Consider the following 15,815-nt stretch of genomic DNA (forward strand, 5'->3'; position numbering starts at 1 on the left):
ATAAAGTGTTTATGCGAGCTATCTGTCTTCCGTTCGAGGCTCGTGTGTCCTCTCCTCGCACCGAGTGTCCTTATTAAGCTCTGCTCTACGTCGCCAGATCCGCTCTCCGTATTCACAGGTCGAAGCTCCTTGTGTAACTGTGTGGGTATATACAGTAGAAAGGTGTGTAGGTGAGTCCGCACCCTCTCGCGTCGTGGCTCGAACTGCCCTTTTTCTAATATACTGCACTCCCGCCAGGTGGTGTAGGCTCATCTCCGTAGTTCGGGAAGTGCTTCCGGCACAATCACAACACTCCTCCCCTCTTTATTTGAAAGAGATGAGTTTACTTTCAAAATTTTTCCTGATAGAATCATACAAGCAGTTCCTTAGTAATAACAGCGGTGCTCACCTGAAATTCTTGAACTATATACAAGTTAAAAAGATATTTACACAAAGATACATGTACAGATTTACAAAGGAGTCCCCAAAAACAAAACAAATGACTCCTGTGAGAACAAAATTACTTTACATATTTACAAAGGCTGAGTCTACAAAAACAAAAACGACTCCAGCATAGACAAAAATACTTATTTACACAGGAATCTACAAAAACAAAACAAAAGATTCCTGTTATTCAGAGAACACAATTGACAAATTCTGAGAATGACGTCTCATGGCTTCTGCCATTTCAGCATGACAATATTATAACTGTCACACAGGCATCACTCTTGATTCATCACTGTGACTCTGGGAATATTTACAATCTAAGTGAATGATCATTAGAGGATAAAGTCAAAGACAGTAAAGGACCAATATCTGTCGTATGACAATTATCTGCATGACATACGCGTCACACACTCTTGATCTATCACTAAAGATTGAAGCTCAGTAACGATATAATATCTGTCACATATGAGCTAAGTGTAGTGATGTAAAATCTCCTACACTGTTCTTTAGAGTGCAACAATATAAATCTGTTACACTATACGGTAACCACAGTACAGATGTTGCCCATATAGGTTAAGATCACTAGTTAGATAACTATTTAGTCTCCCTCTCTGGCTACAACCAAACCATGCAACTAGACATTATCCCAGTGGCTGCAGCATGTCCTTACAGTACCATCATCCAAGTTCACTTCACACATAAAGAGACAACCAGTATCCCTACCCCTTTAAATAAAAAGTAAGGCCAAATGTACATATAGCTACCAGACAGAGATAACAGTCAACTAATCAAAATCCATTCAATCTCCAGGGTTTAGATTGTAATTAACAGAAATGAAACACCTTTCAGAGATATAAACTTTCATAAAATAACCTTCTGAAATTAAGGTTACCTGCTACCGCATGAGCAATTAGACCACTTTAGATGCACCTGTCATTCACCTTAAGACATCCTTAAACCATCTAAATTTTAGTCCCTCAATGCTCTAATCCAGCAGTAACATACAAACGGTATCCCCTTTTTACAGATCATCCAGAAACATTCCAGATAGACACTTGCACTAAACATGGTAATAAGGATTCCGGATTCCAATATATACCATACAGCTTGAATAATAAGCTTTCAAATACAAACCAAAACGTTCACGTCACTCATAATTGTTATCTCTGCACTTGCCAAAAGTTAAGTCCTATCACTGGAATTTCATTGCACAATGTATAAACCAAGATCAAGAACTATACAAAGGCAAGATTTTTTAAATGAAGACCCAGAATAATACTTGTTAGAGTGATCTTTATAACAGTTAACAAGACAACGATGATGAATAAAGTCCATATTGCAGATTTCCAGCAATAGCAACTTCAAAGATAAGACTTTCGTTACCAAGGCTACCAAACTCCAATTAACCGTAATGCCTTGTTGAGTGACTTTATCATTCAACTTTATTTGCAGAAAAATATCAACATGAATACCTTTTCTTCACCACAGTGACTGTAATATCCGCCAAAACACAGCAGCAATAATCACTTCAGCAAGTGAACCAACTAGAGCAGAAACATTACAACTTAACTGTTCAAAAGACCATGGCAAACAAATATCGATAGGAAATCTGGGATGTCAAAGTCAAGTTATGGTAAAACAGAGCATGGATTTGATTAACAAAATGAAGTAAGAGCAACAAAATATAAAGAAATGACGACTGTAAATTTGAAAAACGAATATTAAGATACAAATGATACAGCCCAGACACACCAATGTCAGACAATAAATAGAACTTAAAGGAATATAAGATAACAATGACGGAAACAGACTGAAGAGATAACAATACATCTGATAAAGTCTAGGCACACCAGCATCTGACCATAAAAAAGACATTAAACTAAAAGGAAACAATCTCACAAGCAGCATCAGCTTGAAGCTGAAATTGTGTTACTATCATTTAATTGCAATCAAGAAACTTGCTCCGTCTTGTGCTGGCAGAATGACCCCTGTCACCTGTGAGTGTCAATTGTCATTATCCAAACACAAGGTCTGATTCTGACGACAAATGTCACAATTTGCTGCAGAAGCCCTGAAAGATCAATGCAGACAAAGACATCTTACAACAAAAAGAACAGACAAAAACCCACCAGGATCATAAGGCCAATTGCTAACATTTGAGAAAATTGATTGTACAGTACTAAATGATTGTCCCGTCCCTCTGTAGCTATGTGCAGCACTTAAAAGTGTTTGCAAAACGTGCAATGACCACTTTGCCTCCAACATGACCACCAGTTTATTTAATCTACCCTTCCCTTTAGGATAGCCCATTTCTCTGAAAACTTGAAACCTCCCTAGTTTCCCTTTAAATACAAAACAACTGATGTCATTGTGATCACAAGCACCACTGACAATGTTCACTTTATCAGACATAGCTTCACCAGCCAGGAATTTGTCATCAGCAGGTACAGGTTTTTCGCCAGAATAGAGGGACTTTCTATTTTGATCTTTACCTGGGACGTTGGTTTTATCATGTAACTCTTCAAACAAACCTGGTATCCTTTTACTCCCTTTCACTTTTTTGATTTGGTCGATGGAATTGCCTGAAGAAAATTCAAAATGTGACACATTGCTTAACCTGGAATGATTTTCAAAATCCCTTAGCCCTACCCTTGCTATAATTGGTTTTTGATCTTTATTTGGCATTTCTGTCATTTTCATCATTTCACCCCTTACTACAAGAGTACCAGCTTTGATATCAATGATCACCCCCAAATTTTGTAAAACGTCATGACCTAAAATCATTTCATCATGAATGGGAGCTATGTACTGTGTTTGGAAAGTACTGGATCCAAGTTTCATTTTCAGAGAATCGATGAAATAACCCTTCAGTACTGCATTGTCACTTGCCAGACTCATTGCAACATCTCCCAATATTGATGGTTTTCTTTTCAATTTTTCGTAAACTTTTGTGGAGAGAATGGTGACCTCCGACCCAGTATCAACTCGGGCATGGATTGGTAAACCTCCAAGCTTAAGTTTTACGTAAGAATTTGAAGCAACAGTCTGTTGAATAGGAGCTTTTGGTGTTAAATTTTGATCTCTCTTGTTAATTGGTTTTTTCCTTGCACACTCAGCTGGGTTAGGTGTTTTAGTGACAGCTTCTAGAAGATCTAGTTCACTTTCACTTGTTTGTGTAGAAATGTTACAGGTGTTTGTTGACAACTGAGGTACAGGATTGCCAATTTTGTGATTGGATTCAAGTGGATTAGTAATCTCACTTATACTGTTAACATGCACATCCATTCGTGTAGCAACATGGCTGTTAGGCTGGTGAGGTTGAGTAAAATTTCTCAAAGCATTCTCCTTATTTTTCTTCAACCAAATTTTGTGTTTTTCACAATCCCTTTTAAAATGATCTGGACTATGACAGAAGAAACAGGTTTGTCTTCTACTCAAAATTGGTGTTGCTAATTTCAACACAGTTTCCACTACTTTTTCAAGGTTGTGCACAGGTGGAACTTCAGCAGATTTAACACTTTCTTTCTTTCTGTTTTCGAAGAGCAAAGAAACATGCTGATAATATTTCACTTTGTTTATAGCAGCCTCTATGCTTTTTGGTAGTTCTAAACAAGCATACTTTCCAGCCTCCCAGTCTGAACAACCTAAACAAAATTGTGTTATTGCCTCTTTATTGATGAAAGATTCTGGCAGATCCACATAGGCTGACATTGCTAGAGAAAGGACCCTTGCTGCCCAATCACCGAGAGATTCATTTGGTTGTTGGTAAGAGTGTTGAAATTCTACCCGGGCAATTTCAGGCAAAACTTCATCACTAAACCGAGTTTCCAACTTCTGCAAAATTTCCAAATATGAGAAGTCTTTACCCGATTTTGTAAGGCGTGTGTAGTAGTCTAGAGCATTTCCTTCTAGACTCCATGTTAGATAGTCTTTTGATTGAATATCGGACCAACCATACACTTCTTTATAGCTCTCAAATTTATGTTTGAAAGATTGCCAATTACTTTTCCCATCATATTTAAGAGAATTTGGAAGATCACTGGGATTTCCCCTCTCTTCCCTCGAAAAGTTTTTAAATTTTTTGAATTTACAACTTGATGGTTTTTGTAATGGAGCAGGATGTTTTAAAGAATGTGTAAAGTGATCCTTTGATGTTAGTTTGCTATCCCATTCACACTCCTCCTCAGAAGATGATGTTATTCTTCTAGGGTTTAAACAAGATCTAGGACAATTGTTAGAAAGGTTTTCCTCATCTCCACTGCTACGAAAACAAACAGCTTCAGAATGAGTATAAGCCCCCTGAATGTCATTGTTAGCACTACTGCATGGTGTTTTAGCAGCATGTAATTCTGTTTTAAAATGACACCTAGATCGAGAAGTATCTTGTTCCTCATTGGAAGAACAAGCATGGGAAGAAAGTCTAGACTTCAGCTCACTTAATATTTCGCTTGATGGTTTTAGATGTTTTTGCGAATTTAACCGAAAATGGCCAGTTTCCGATTGACATTTAGAAGACAGTTTTTCTCTTCGAACTGATTTAGAATCAACTTTGGGCACTGAAGCCATAGCCCCTTCATCTGATTTTTCCATAGCAGCCAACCTGGCTTTTTCCTTCTTCAGTTCTGAAAGAGTTTTCCTTAATTGTAATAATTTGGCAAAGTTTTCCGAAATATGTTTTTCTAAATGTTTATTGGAGAGCTGTTCTCTAGAACTTTCGTTTTCCTCCAGTTTAGCATGACTGAGAGTAGTTGCATTGGTGTACATTGAAGCAGGTGATCTCCACTTTCTCCTATCATCCATAACTGCAATGAGTATATGAACAATAATAAGTCCAAAATAAAACAATATATACAAACTTACAATGGAGAATGTGATAATGAGATACTTGTTGAACCTGAAACAATTACCAGCATACAAACAGCACACCTGAGACCAAAAGTTGCTAGGCTTAAGTGAGACTAATTAACAGTGCATTAAAAACTCCTGGATTTGACCAGTTCACAACAACACTTGAAAAGCAGTGTGAAGCACACCTTGAATTTCAACTTGGTCCCAATAAACTAGAGTAATGTAAGGTTAAAAGGGTAAAAGTGGTTGAACAGTTCACAAGAAAAGTCACAAGGCGTGTACTCAAGTGTAAGAAACAGAGTTGCCGGCTAACCTCACGTGAATGTATGAGCTTCTAAGATGATAACAGCTCACCTGTGATACAGTTGAGTGAGTTTGTCATGGAGAACGAATACGGCGAGTATGTGGTGATATTATTTTCAAAAACTTGTCAAAATTTCTTTATTTACCCTAAACGGATTCCTTATGGGCCCATGCAAACTAAACTTCATTGAAATGAATTCAGTTACCTGATGCACCTGCCCCTCCCTTAAAAAAAAAACAAAGAAATTTCTGACCTCAAGTTTTTGAACTTCCCGCGTATTTTCTTACGATCCTTGTCGCCAATAAAGTGTTTATGCGAGCTATCTGTCTTCCGTTCGAGGCTCGTGTGTCCTCTCCTCGCACCGAGTGTCCTTATTAAGCTCTGCTCTACGTCGCCAGATCCGCTCTCCGTATTCACAGGTCGAAGCTCCTTGTGTAACTGTGTGGGTATATACAGTAGAAAGGTGTGTAGGTGAGTCCGCACCCTCTCGCGTCGTGGCTCGAACTGCCCTTTTTCTAATATACTGCACTCCCGCCAGGTGGTGTAGGCTCATCTCCGTAGTTCGGGAAGTGCTTCCGGCACAATCACAACAGCTAACCCAGTTATGTAGGTTATTTCTCTATCATATCCCAGTTTAGCACTAAAGGAATGCACACCTTCTGCCTTGTCTAAGAAAACAGGAGGATGTGTAGCTAATGTTGTATTTGTTTCCTGTCCAGCTAATGGAGGTTGTGTCTGTACTGTCACCTGTCCTGATCTTGGATTTACACCTCGTCTAGACTGCCCTAACATGGCTTCCATTCCGACAGTAGATCCTGTAATATTTCTGTCAGTGATTGCTAAACTTTATGTTCACTTCTGGTGCTGCTGCTTTGAGATCACAGTAACATAAACACTTGCTCCATATACCTACACGTCGGTCGGATCATATCTCTTTCTTTATCAAATATGTTCAGCATTATCCCACAATCTCTGTCCTGTTGTGATCGGAGTTTTTTTCCTTCCTCCACCTGGTCTGCTCTCCATGTGCCAAGATAGGCCACCTCAGGTGAGTGAGCTAGGCCAGGTGGGGACAGCACGCCCCCTGCAGGAGATCGTCACTATTGTGACATCACAACTGTCACAAAGTCAATTGTCAAGATTCTGCACTCCGCATAGGACGTGTCTAGAACGACGATCCATCTACCATTCAATCAAAGAGCATAACAAATAGCCACGCTCGGCTGTCACCTTGATTGGATAGTAAACGATTGTCGTAAAATCGCTAAATGATATTAAAATCGGGTGCATAAACTAGAAAACCACCTAGGACAACCTAAGACTGCCACATTAATCCAATACAATGCAAACATAAACTATAACAAGTGGTTAAAGCCTTCAAACCGAATGTCGTAAAGTCCCCATATACCACCCTGAGCTTCAGAGATAACTTGACACTAACCTCTTCACTATAGCCTATCTTCATCGTGTCAAGTTACCTCTGACGAAAATAGTTTGACCTAGTTTATATAAGCCAATCGAATCCATGTTTCAAAATTTTTCACCAAAGTTTGGTGAAAACGCTGATTGGTTGACCGTCAATCGGCAATCCTCGGCTGATTCCGCAAGCTCCATACTAACAACATAGTTATTGTCGAGTGCGGAGACATCCGAGTAGTTCCGAGTGCATAACCGTACACAAAGAAAGCATGGAGTATATCGGAATTGAAACCAGAGCAGTTTGATGCCCTGCATAATTATCTACTGAGGGATGATGTATTTTGCGTGCTGCCCACAGATTACGGCAAGTCCCTGATATTCAGCCTTATCTTTGATTGGTCCGGATTTGAACAAAGCGCGCTTTGACTCGTTCGCGTTCATTGGCTAGATCGTTCAATGAGTCATTGAGTGCGGGCTTTAAATTTGATTGGCGGGCGGCGGAGGCAATCGAATGTGGTCAGAGGTAACTTGACACGATGAAGATAGGCTATAGTGAAGAGGTTAGTGTCAAGTTATCTCTGAAGCTCAGGGTGCCATATACCTCCGCCATGACATGAAGCAAACAAACACGTCTTTAGTGTCCAAATCATATACCTCAAGTGCCGACAAGACACTCAGCGTTTATTTACATGCAAATCAGGCAGATGACCAAGTGTCACTGCTAGAGGCAATTACGTACTATACAGCTGTGTTTACTCGTTACAATCGAATGCACTTTACATAATACTGGCGTAATCACTTTTCTTTCTCTTTTTCTTTCTTTCTTTCTTTTTTTTTTTTTTTATAAAAGGATTAAATAATGTGTAATAACGGCAAAATCAATACAAAAACATTAGTGCAGTATGTACAGAGGTGTAACAGTAGAGTGTCAATGTCAAAGGTACATGCAAGTCTCCTCTCCGTTTATAGATAACTGAGTGTCAGATTCATAGGTATAAACTCTTTTAAGACATTATTACAAAACATAATCAGTAAGATATCTGGGAGTTTGTCTTTTTCTCGTAGAACGTCTAAGAGTTTGAGCTGGTTGTTCACATAGATCTGATGGAGTTTCAACTTCACCATTTTCGTTGCTTTCGTCAACTTGAGGCTGAAATTCATGGAAAGAGTCAAAGTCATTGCAAGGTTCCTTGTCGTTGTCAGCAGTATTTACGTTTTCATAGTCTGACAAAGATAAGTCCGAATCATCGGAGTTGTCACTACATAAATCGTTGACTTTTCTCCATTTATAAACGGGTACCTTATAACAGTCTGATTGTTTAACTCTATAAGACATAGATCGTAGCTGATTTCCTATGAATTTTTGAACATTGCACCAGTGACCATCGACTTTTACCACCATGTAGCGATCTCGGTCGTAATTCTTTGTCTTGTCGTGATGTAAATAAACGATATCTCCTACACTGAGATTGTTTTCGTTGGCGCTTTGTTTTAAAGGCGCTTTAGATTGCATACTACTGTCGTGGTTTTTGGCTCTTATAGAATGCTGATCAATAATCAGTTTTCTATCTGAAGTGGGAATTTGTTGACAGGTGAATTGATCCCTCTGAAAAAGCATTTCCCTCGCAGACAAACCTCCTCGGCGCATTCTAGAATTGAGCTGAGCAACGCACAGGCTGAGAGTAGTTTGAGAAATAGAATCACGCGAGGGATCTTTGCGTAGAATTTCATCTTGAAGTTCCTGAACTGCTTTTTCCGCCACTGGATTTTTATTGATGTTTTTGGGACGTCCTATTTCGATGACTAATCTAGACGATCGAAGGCACTCATCTGATACTAATGATTTGAATCCAGGAGCAGAATCAGTGCGAATGACAGCAAATGGACCGTCAAGTGGTCGCATTTCTGCACACAGTTGAATGAGACCTTCCCGTAAACTATCCTTAGTTTCGTCCTTCACAAAACACGCAGTTGTGAAAGAAGTGACCGTTTCTCTTACAATCAGTATATTTTGTGAGTGTCGTTTCATAATATCAGCGGCAAATGAAGCTCCAACTGTAGGTGGGGGTTCTTCTGAAGACTGTTCCTGTTGAAGATGAGGAATTTTTTTCAAGGAAGCACATCGATGGCATGAATGCGATGTCTCGTCGGCTTCTTTGTCTAAGTTCAACGCGTAAAAGTAGCGTTTTACTACGCTCTTAAGCTGATAACTGGACGGATGTTCTAAACGGATGTGGAGAGCAGTAAGAAGTCCGCTTAACACCTGTCTGGGAACTACTATAAGATCACGTTCGTTTTCCAAAGGTGATTGACGGCGTACTACTAGAAGACCGTCTTTTGCGATGGTAAGACCCTCAATGTGCAGATAACGTTTCACGTTAGACACTCCGTTGTTTTTTTTACTAGGTCGCGTACCTTGAGATAAGTGGGCCTTAGTTCGACGTAGATCGTAGCATTCTTGTTGAATTTGAAGCCATGCTTTCCGGTTGGTGAATGGTAGCTGTTTGATCTCGCTAAGAACATCGTTGGTGGAAACACTAGATACCACGCAGTTTTGTAGGTCATAGACAAAGTTGCAAACTTGACACTTTTGGCTTTGGCATTCTTTTGCGTTTCTACTTGCGAAATCAGTTGGAATATTATCTGAACCTGCCAGGTGTTGCACAGAAACGTGATATCTACTGGCTAAAGAGAGAAATGTAGACACTCGTGGACTTGCAGAAAACTCTCCTCTGCATAATTTAACATGTGCTTGTACGCAAGGCTTACTGTCAGTTAAAACATGCGTTTGGTGACTTGACTGTATAATATATGGAGCGAAGTGTTTGATCGCAGAAGCTATAGCTAACGCTTCCAGCTCACACGGTATCCAAGTCACCTGATGTTTTCGGAGTTTTGCGCTGAAAAATCCAGATAAACGAAGCTTATCTCCGCGTTTGGCGTACAAAGTTGCAGCAAGACCAGAGTGTCGAGAGGAGGCATCTGTCACAAGCCAAAGCTCATCGTTGATCCGAGGAATCATAATAGAACGATGGTTGAGTAGAGCTTTCTTTGAATTTTCGAAGGCAACAACATTCTCCTCCGTCCATGACAGTTTATCCTGGGACTGTTTTCCGGCAGTCATGCTATCTAGGGGAGCAAGTATCGAAGCACAGCCAGGTAGTACGCGTGCGAATGCTTTATAGGCACCAATGAAGGATCTGAGCGCGAAAACTGTCATGGGGCGGTCGCAGTTCGACAATGTAGCTATACGGTGAGTGTTGGCAGAGAGAAAACCACTTCTCCAAGTCCATCCGAGGATTGTTGTTTCCCTTGGACAAATCACGGTTTTGGTCGGAGAAAGACGAAGATCACACTTGCTGAGAGCTCGTAGAACCTGTCGGAAATTATCCATCAGTTCTTTCACAGTTTCGCCGCCACAGTAAAGATCGTCGGCGATCTTACAAACGACGCCTTTCATTATAAGATCACCAAGGACACGTGACATCATCTCTTCTAATGCTGTCTCCGACCCGGGCATTCCCATTGCTGAACGTGTGTAGACTCTTACTCCCTTGAAAGGAGTAGCAACTCCACAATATTTCATAGAATTCTTATCCAGTGGAATCTGATAAAAGGCACTGGATAAGTCAGTGGTAATAATGTGTTTCCATCCTCCAATGTTACGTAATGTTGAATTTACGTCAGGTAAAAGAGACGGTTGAGGTTTGCAATATTTTCCAACTTCGTTGAAAGCAGTAACCAAGCGGAACGAACCGTTGCTCTTTTTTACCAGAAATGAAGGGTTCAGATATTCGACATTCACACCCACATCTTCCGGTTTTGCGAAGACGCCAACACTCTCCAGAAAATCAAATTTCTCTTGTAGATCGACAAGTTTGTCTCTGCTATACTGGGGAATCCTGCCCTTCCTCTGGGGCGGTTGAGTAGGACCCATGTTTACCACCGATTTAAAAGGTCCCATAGCACCGTTGTATCCGGGGATTGACGGGTTGAAAACATTGTCATATGACACAAGTAGTGTCTGAAAATCTTGTTTGTCCCCTGATGTCAACAGAGAATCTGGATCCAACTTTACGGCAGCAGAGTGAAGTACTGGTGACGCAATAGAAATGTTGGCAGGCGAAGTATCCAAAGTGGATGGCTGGAACTCAAGAGATTTTTCACTATCGCTCACTGGACAGACAAAACCAATGTGAGAGTTGCGTTTCACAATACATGGTAGTCCGGTGTCGTTTGTAAGTCTTATTTTGTCATGAACTGATCTTACGACTTGCGGATTTAACCACACAGGCGAAGAATCATTGCCATAGACACATGGTTCAACGGCGAGTTCCTTCTCACCAATCAAATTATCAGGAATGACAGTTTCAATACAGTCTCCAGGCCAAAGCGTGGAATTTATTGGTCCCGCGCGAAGTATATGAGACTGAGTACGTTTGATGTTTGCTGTAGATCGAACGTTTTTTCCAGCATCATACGTAATAGAGGAGCCATCTGAAAAAGAAATTAGCTTTCGGGCTGGTCTTAAAGTAATATCGTTCATCTCTAAAAATGGAGTTCCGGCCAAAATTTCGGTACTCAACTGGTCTACTACGAGAGCCTCCAGGAAAAACGATCTCTCATTTCGAGTGAGGTGTATACGAGTTTCACCTATAACGTTCAAGGTGGATTTCCCGTCTGCCTGGCTGGCTGTTTGTGACTTGTTAGGTAAGATGGGCGCTCCTATCTCTATTGCAGTAGTCTGACTTATCAAATTAGACTCGGCACCACAATCGAGTGTTAAATGAACCGGGTGTTGATTGTGATAAGCATCGAAGCATGGCGAAGGACTAATGCGGACACGTTGAACCTCTGCACTGGGAATCTCAAAATTTGTGTTGGTAGACACGTCTGCTACAACAATTTCCTCATCAGAGGATGACTCTTCATTGCACATAACCTGGTGAGTCCTGGTGATGTAAAGTTTATCTTGCTCGGGTAAAAATTTGCAAGTGCTGAGAAAATGATCGTAGCGTTGTCGACCGGCCTGTTTACAAAGCGGGCAAGAACGTTTTTTTGCGTTGAAAATAGGACCGTGCTCCTTTACGGGAGAGAAAATTTTGGGTTTTTGCTTTGTAATTGATCTCATGGCACGAATTTCCTCGTGAGAATTCAATTGATCCAATAATGAATCTAAAGCTTGAGATATTTCAGGTTTGATTGAAGCGAGAGTTCGAGATCGTAACTCCGTTCCGTATCGCTCTTTCACTAGCAAGGGCAAATCTTTATGAATTAACTTCAACCAGGTGAGTATGACAAAGTTTTCTAAAGAAGGCGAAATTTCTTCGTCGTCTATCATAACCTCGTTGTGATGAGTAATACCACCATCGGCGGTGAGCAAATTGTCTTCTACAAACGCCATTAAACGCTGATATAAATCCTCCGGCCTCTCGTCTGGTTCAAGTTTTATTTGCGCAAAGTCTAGAAAGTGAGCGCCGGTTGATTGAAAACCAAAGTGTAACCGAATAGACTGCCAAACAGAATTCAGACTGGTAGAGCTTTTCACAATTGATCCACGTGAAATTACTGGACAAAAGTTGGCTATTTGATTTAGCATAGACTCTAATTGGGTTACCTTTTGTTGTGCTGTGCGTCGTTGTCTCTCAGAAATGGTATCGTCGTCGTCGACAAATCCGCGTAGAGGATTTTGTTTGGTTTTCTTCAACCATGTCACACTACTTGACAAAAAGTGCGAAAATGTTGCATCTTGTGAAAGCAGAAACTCGAGATTTTGCTTCCACTTCTCGAAGGATCCTATTGTCTCCGTTTTTGTAAGCACCCATTGCTTTGGTGCTCTAAGTGAAGTTGTATTTGTACTAGCCATTTTCAAATGTATCTCTGACGTACGTAGTTACGAACTTTTAAAAATATCGCTGCCACCACGCCATGACATGAAGCAAACAAACACGTCTTTAGTGTCCAAATCATATACCTCAAGTGCCGACAAGACACTCAGCGTTTATTTACATGCAAATCAGGCAGATGACCAAGTGTCACTGCTAGAGGCAATTACGTACTATACAGCTGTGTTTACTCGTTACAATCGAATGCACTTTACATAATACTGGCGCTCCATAGAGACAATAAAATAGAATGAGCTTCTGAAACAAAACTCGGCCAACTTAAACATAATAATCGAAATAAAATACTGCCGGGCATCGGAGCGGCCTAAAACTTGGCACGCTTACCGCTAATACTGCAAGCTTCATCATCCCGTCGCTCGTTTGTAAATTCCGTGCACAATCAAACCGTAAATCAAAATTCCACCTCTGATGTTTAAGTTGGTCCACTCTAACCTACCATTACGAAAAAGAAGCCATGCCATTGGACAATGCGACCTCTGCGGTTACGTCATTTCCTGAATTGGATTGTTGAGAGGACCAAGATAAACATCAGGGGTGATATTTGGTGATATTTGGCTTTACGGTTTGATTGTGCGTATGCCATGCACGGAATTTACAAACGAGGGACGGGATGATGTAGCCTGCAGTATTAGCGGTAAGCGTGCCAAGTTTTAGGCCGCTCTGATGCCCGGCAGTATTTTATTTCGATTATTATGTTTAAGTTGGCCGAGTTTTGTTTCAGAAGCTCATTCTATTTTATTGTCTCTATGGAGGTATATGGGGACTTTACGACATTCGGTTTGAAGGCTTTAACCACTTGTTATAGTTTATGTTTGCATTGTATTGGATTAATGTGGCAGTCTTAGGTTGTCCTAGGTGGTTTTCTAGTTTATGCACCCGATTTTAATATCATTTAGCGATTTTACGACAATCGTTTACTATCCAATCAAGGTGACAGCCGAGCGTGGCTGTTAGTGCTAACAACATCACCGAGGTGATAGTCCGCCGAAGAAAAATACAAAAAATAAATAAACAGCAGAACAGACTGTGATGGGCGGTTCATTCACCAGCCAGTCACATCACCAAAAAGAAAGTTATAGTCCGTTCAAAAAGTTCTCATAAATAAATGAAAAGAAAAATGGAATGCAAAAATAAGATCCCGGTTTTTCAGAAATTATATCAAATTAGACTGTGGTCACGTGTTAACACAAAAATAAGCTACATAACAGTTACAGGCGGCATGACGTCACAAGATGGCCGACTAGGGTAAAACATTGGCTGGCGCCCATTACTCTCAATGTTAAATTGGCGAACTTTGATCGTTAATATCAAACAGACCAGAGGACAATTACTTGTGACAACCACTTGGCCATATTCACTAGGGTTTTTAGCGTCAGTCATGGGCCTCAGGAGGATTTTCTAAAGCTGCAGGTGATTTTATCAGCGATAAAGCCAACCGTTCTCCAACGGGCTGCAATTACAGTTTACACCTGATATTATCTTTTATCAGATATATCTCTGGAATCTTGTCACTGACAGCACCTGAATGGGACTTACCTGGATTTCTCCCTGTCAGAAGAGCTTTACAGGTGATTTAGGTGGAAGAAAAAGATCGGTGTTGCGGTGTTCACTTTATTTATTAGTGTCAGTATATAACCTCAGCTTGTGTTAATTTTATCAACCAGAAAAACTATATACTTGTAATAATATTTTGCTTTGATTTAAATGTTGATCAGGGAAAATAGACTTTATATTAACTTTCACGAAATACATGGAGCTTATGTCTTGTATAAAATTATTTGTCATTCGTTTTCCATGTTTTTCAGCAGTTTTGTGGTAATTTTTGAACTGTGAAGCACAGAAAGGTGAATTTCTAGCTATGCCTTTTGGTTATCATCATAAAAAAACTTTAAAGCAATTATTCTGATACTAATTATCTCAGAATTCAGCAACAAATATAGAGTAATTAAATAGTTGTAAAAATCAATTTTTTTATCAAACTTTATTATCTTTGGTCAGATTATATACAGTGTAATAAACATGCATGTCACAGAAGAAGACCCACAGGCTTGCTGTACAGTCAAAGTAATGTACAGTTTTAATGTACAGTGCAATACAAATATATTTTCAAATTGCCTACTGCATGAAACATATATTAAAATTTAAAAAAAAAAAGAAATAAGTGCATTGCATTCATCAAAGCTGAACATCTAAACAGTTTTATGTTTCTTGGCACTTCTACACTCCTTGCAATACCACAACCTTGCTTTAGGCAGTCGCTTCAATTTTAAACAGTCTAAATGGAATCAATTGCCACATTTGTCACATGCTACCATGTCCCTATCTTCCTTTGATGACTTGCAATAGCAATACACAAGTTTGCTGGTGGATGGCATTACTGATACATTTACATTTTCAATACGCCTTGTAAGAAGCTCTGGCAAAATGCACTTTTTCCAAAATGATGCCAATTTGGAAGTCATGGTCTGAATGTAACTATCATCTCTTAACACTCTGGGGCCGGTTTCACAAAGCAGTAGTTAGTTAGCGATCGGTAGTTAGCCTATCGCTAGTTAGAGTGCCGTTTCACGAAGCAATCGCTAGTTCTCTCGCTCGTTATTGTCTCGTTGTTGCCTTGGATATTTAACGACTGGTCAGACCAGTCGCTAACTCTAGAGTTTCATCGAACGCATGCGTAATGAGTGAAATAAAAAGGTTGCTTAGTTACCATTGTCTGTCGTTTGTCTTTGTATCCAATATGGCGGCTACCTTTCTTGCTATCCGTACCGCCAGACGGCAACGTAGACTACGACGTTTTCATGAAAGGCAGAATCTATTAGAATATACACACGATGATGCAATTTACGAGAGGTTGCGCCTAGCTGTGACAAAAAGAGCGGCAAAAAGATGGTGGAGATCTATGGGCGGCGGTT

General features: G+C 40.1%; 1 protein-coding gene across 1 annotated transcript; it reads right to left on the reverse strand.

Annotated features, from left to right (window-relative positions):
* Window positions 1–5,406, reverse strand: LOC106179251 (uncharacterized). Its single transcript, XM_086995396.1, has 2 exons — window positions 2,919–5,406; window positions 1–396 (listed from the first exon to the last, which is right to left on the reverse strand). Exons 1-2 carry the CDS (start codon window positions 5,224–5,226, stop codon window positions 350–352), a joined length of 2,355 nt encoding a protein of 784 aa, XP_086851522.1. The 5' UTR covers window positions 5,227–5,406; the 3' UTR covers window positions 1–349.
* Window positions 5,407–15,815: the final 10,409 nt, after the last annotated feature.

This window comes from Lingula anatina, chromosome 9 (genome assembly GCF_051362555.1).
Source record: "Lingula anatina isolate TDL-2025a chromosome 9, LinAna3.0, whole genome shotgun sequence".
In the NCBI taxonomy this organism is placed as follows: Eukaryota; Metazoa; Brachiopoda; class Lingulata; order Lingulida; family Lingulidae; genus Lingula; species Lingula anatina.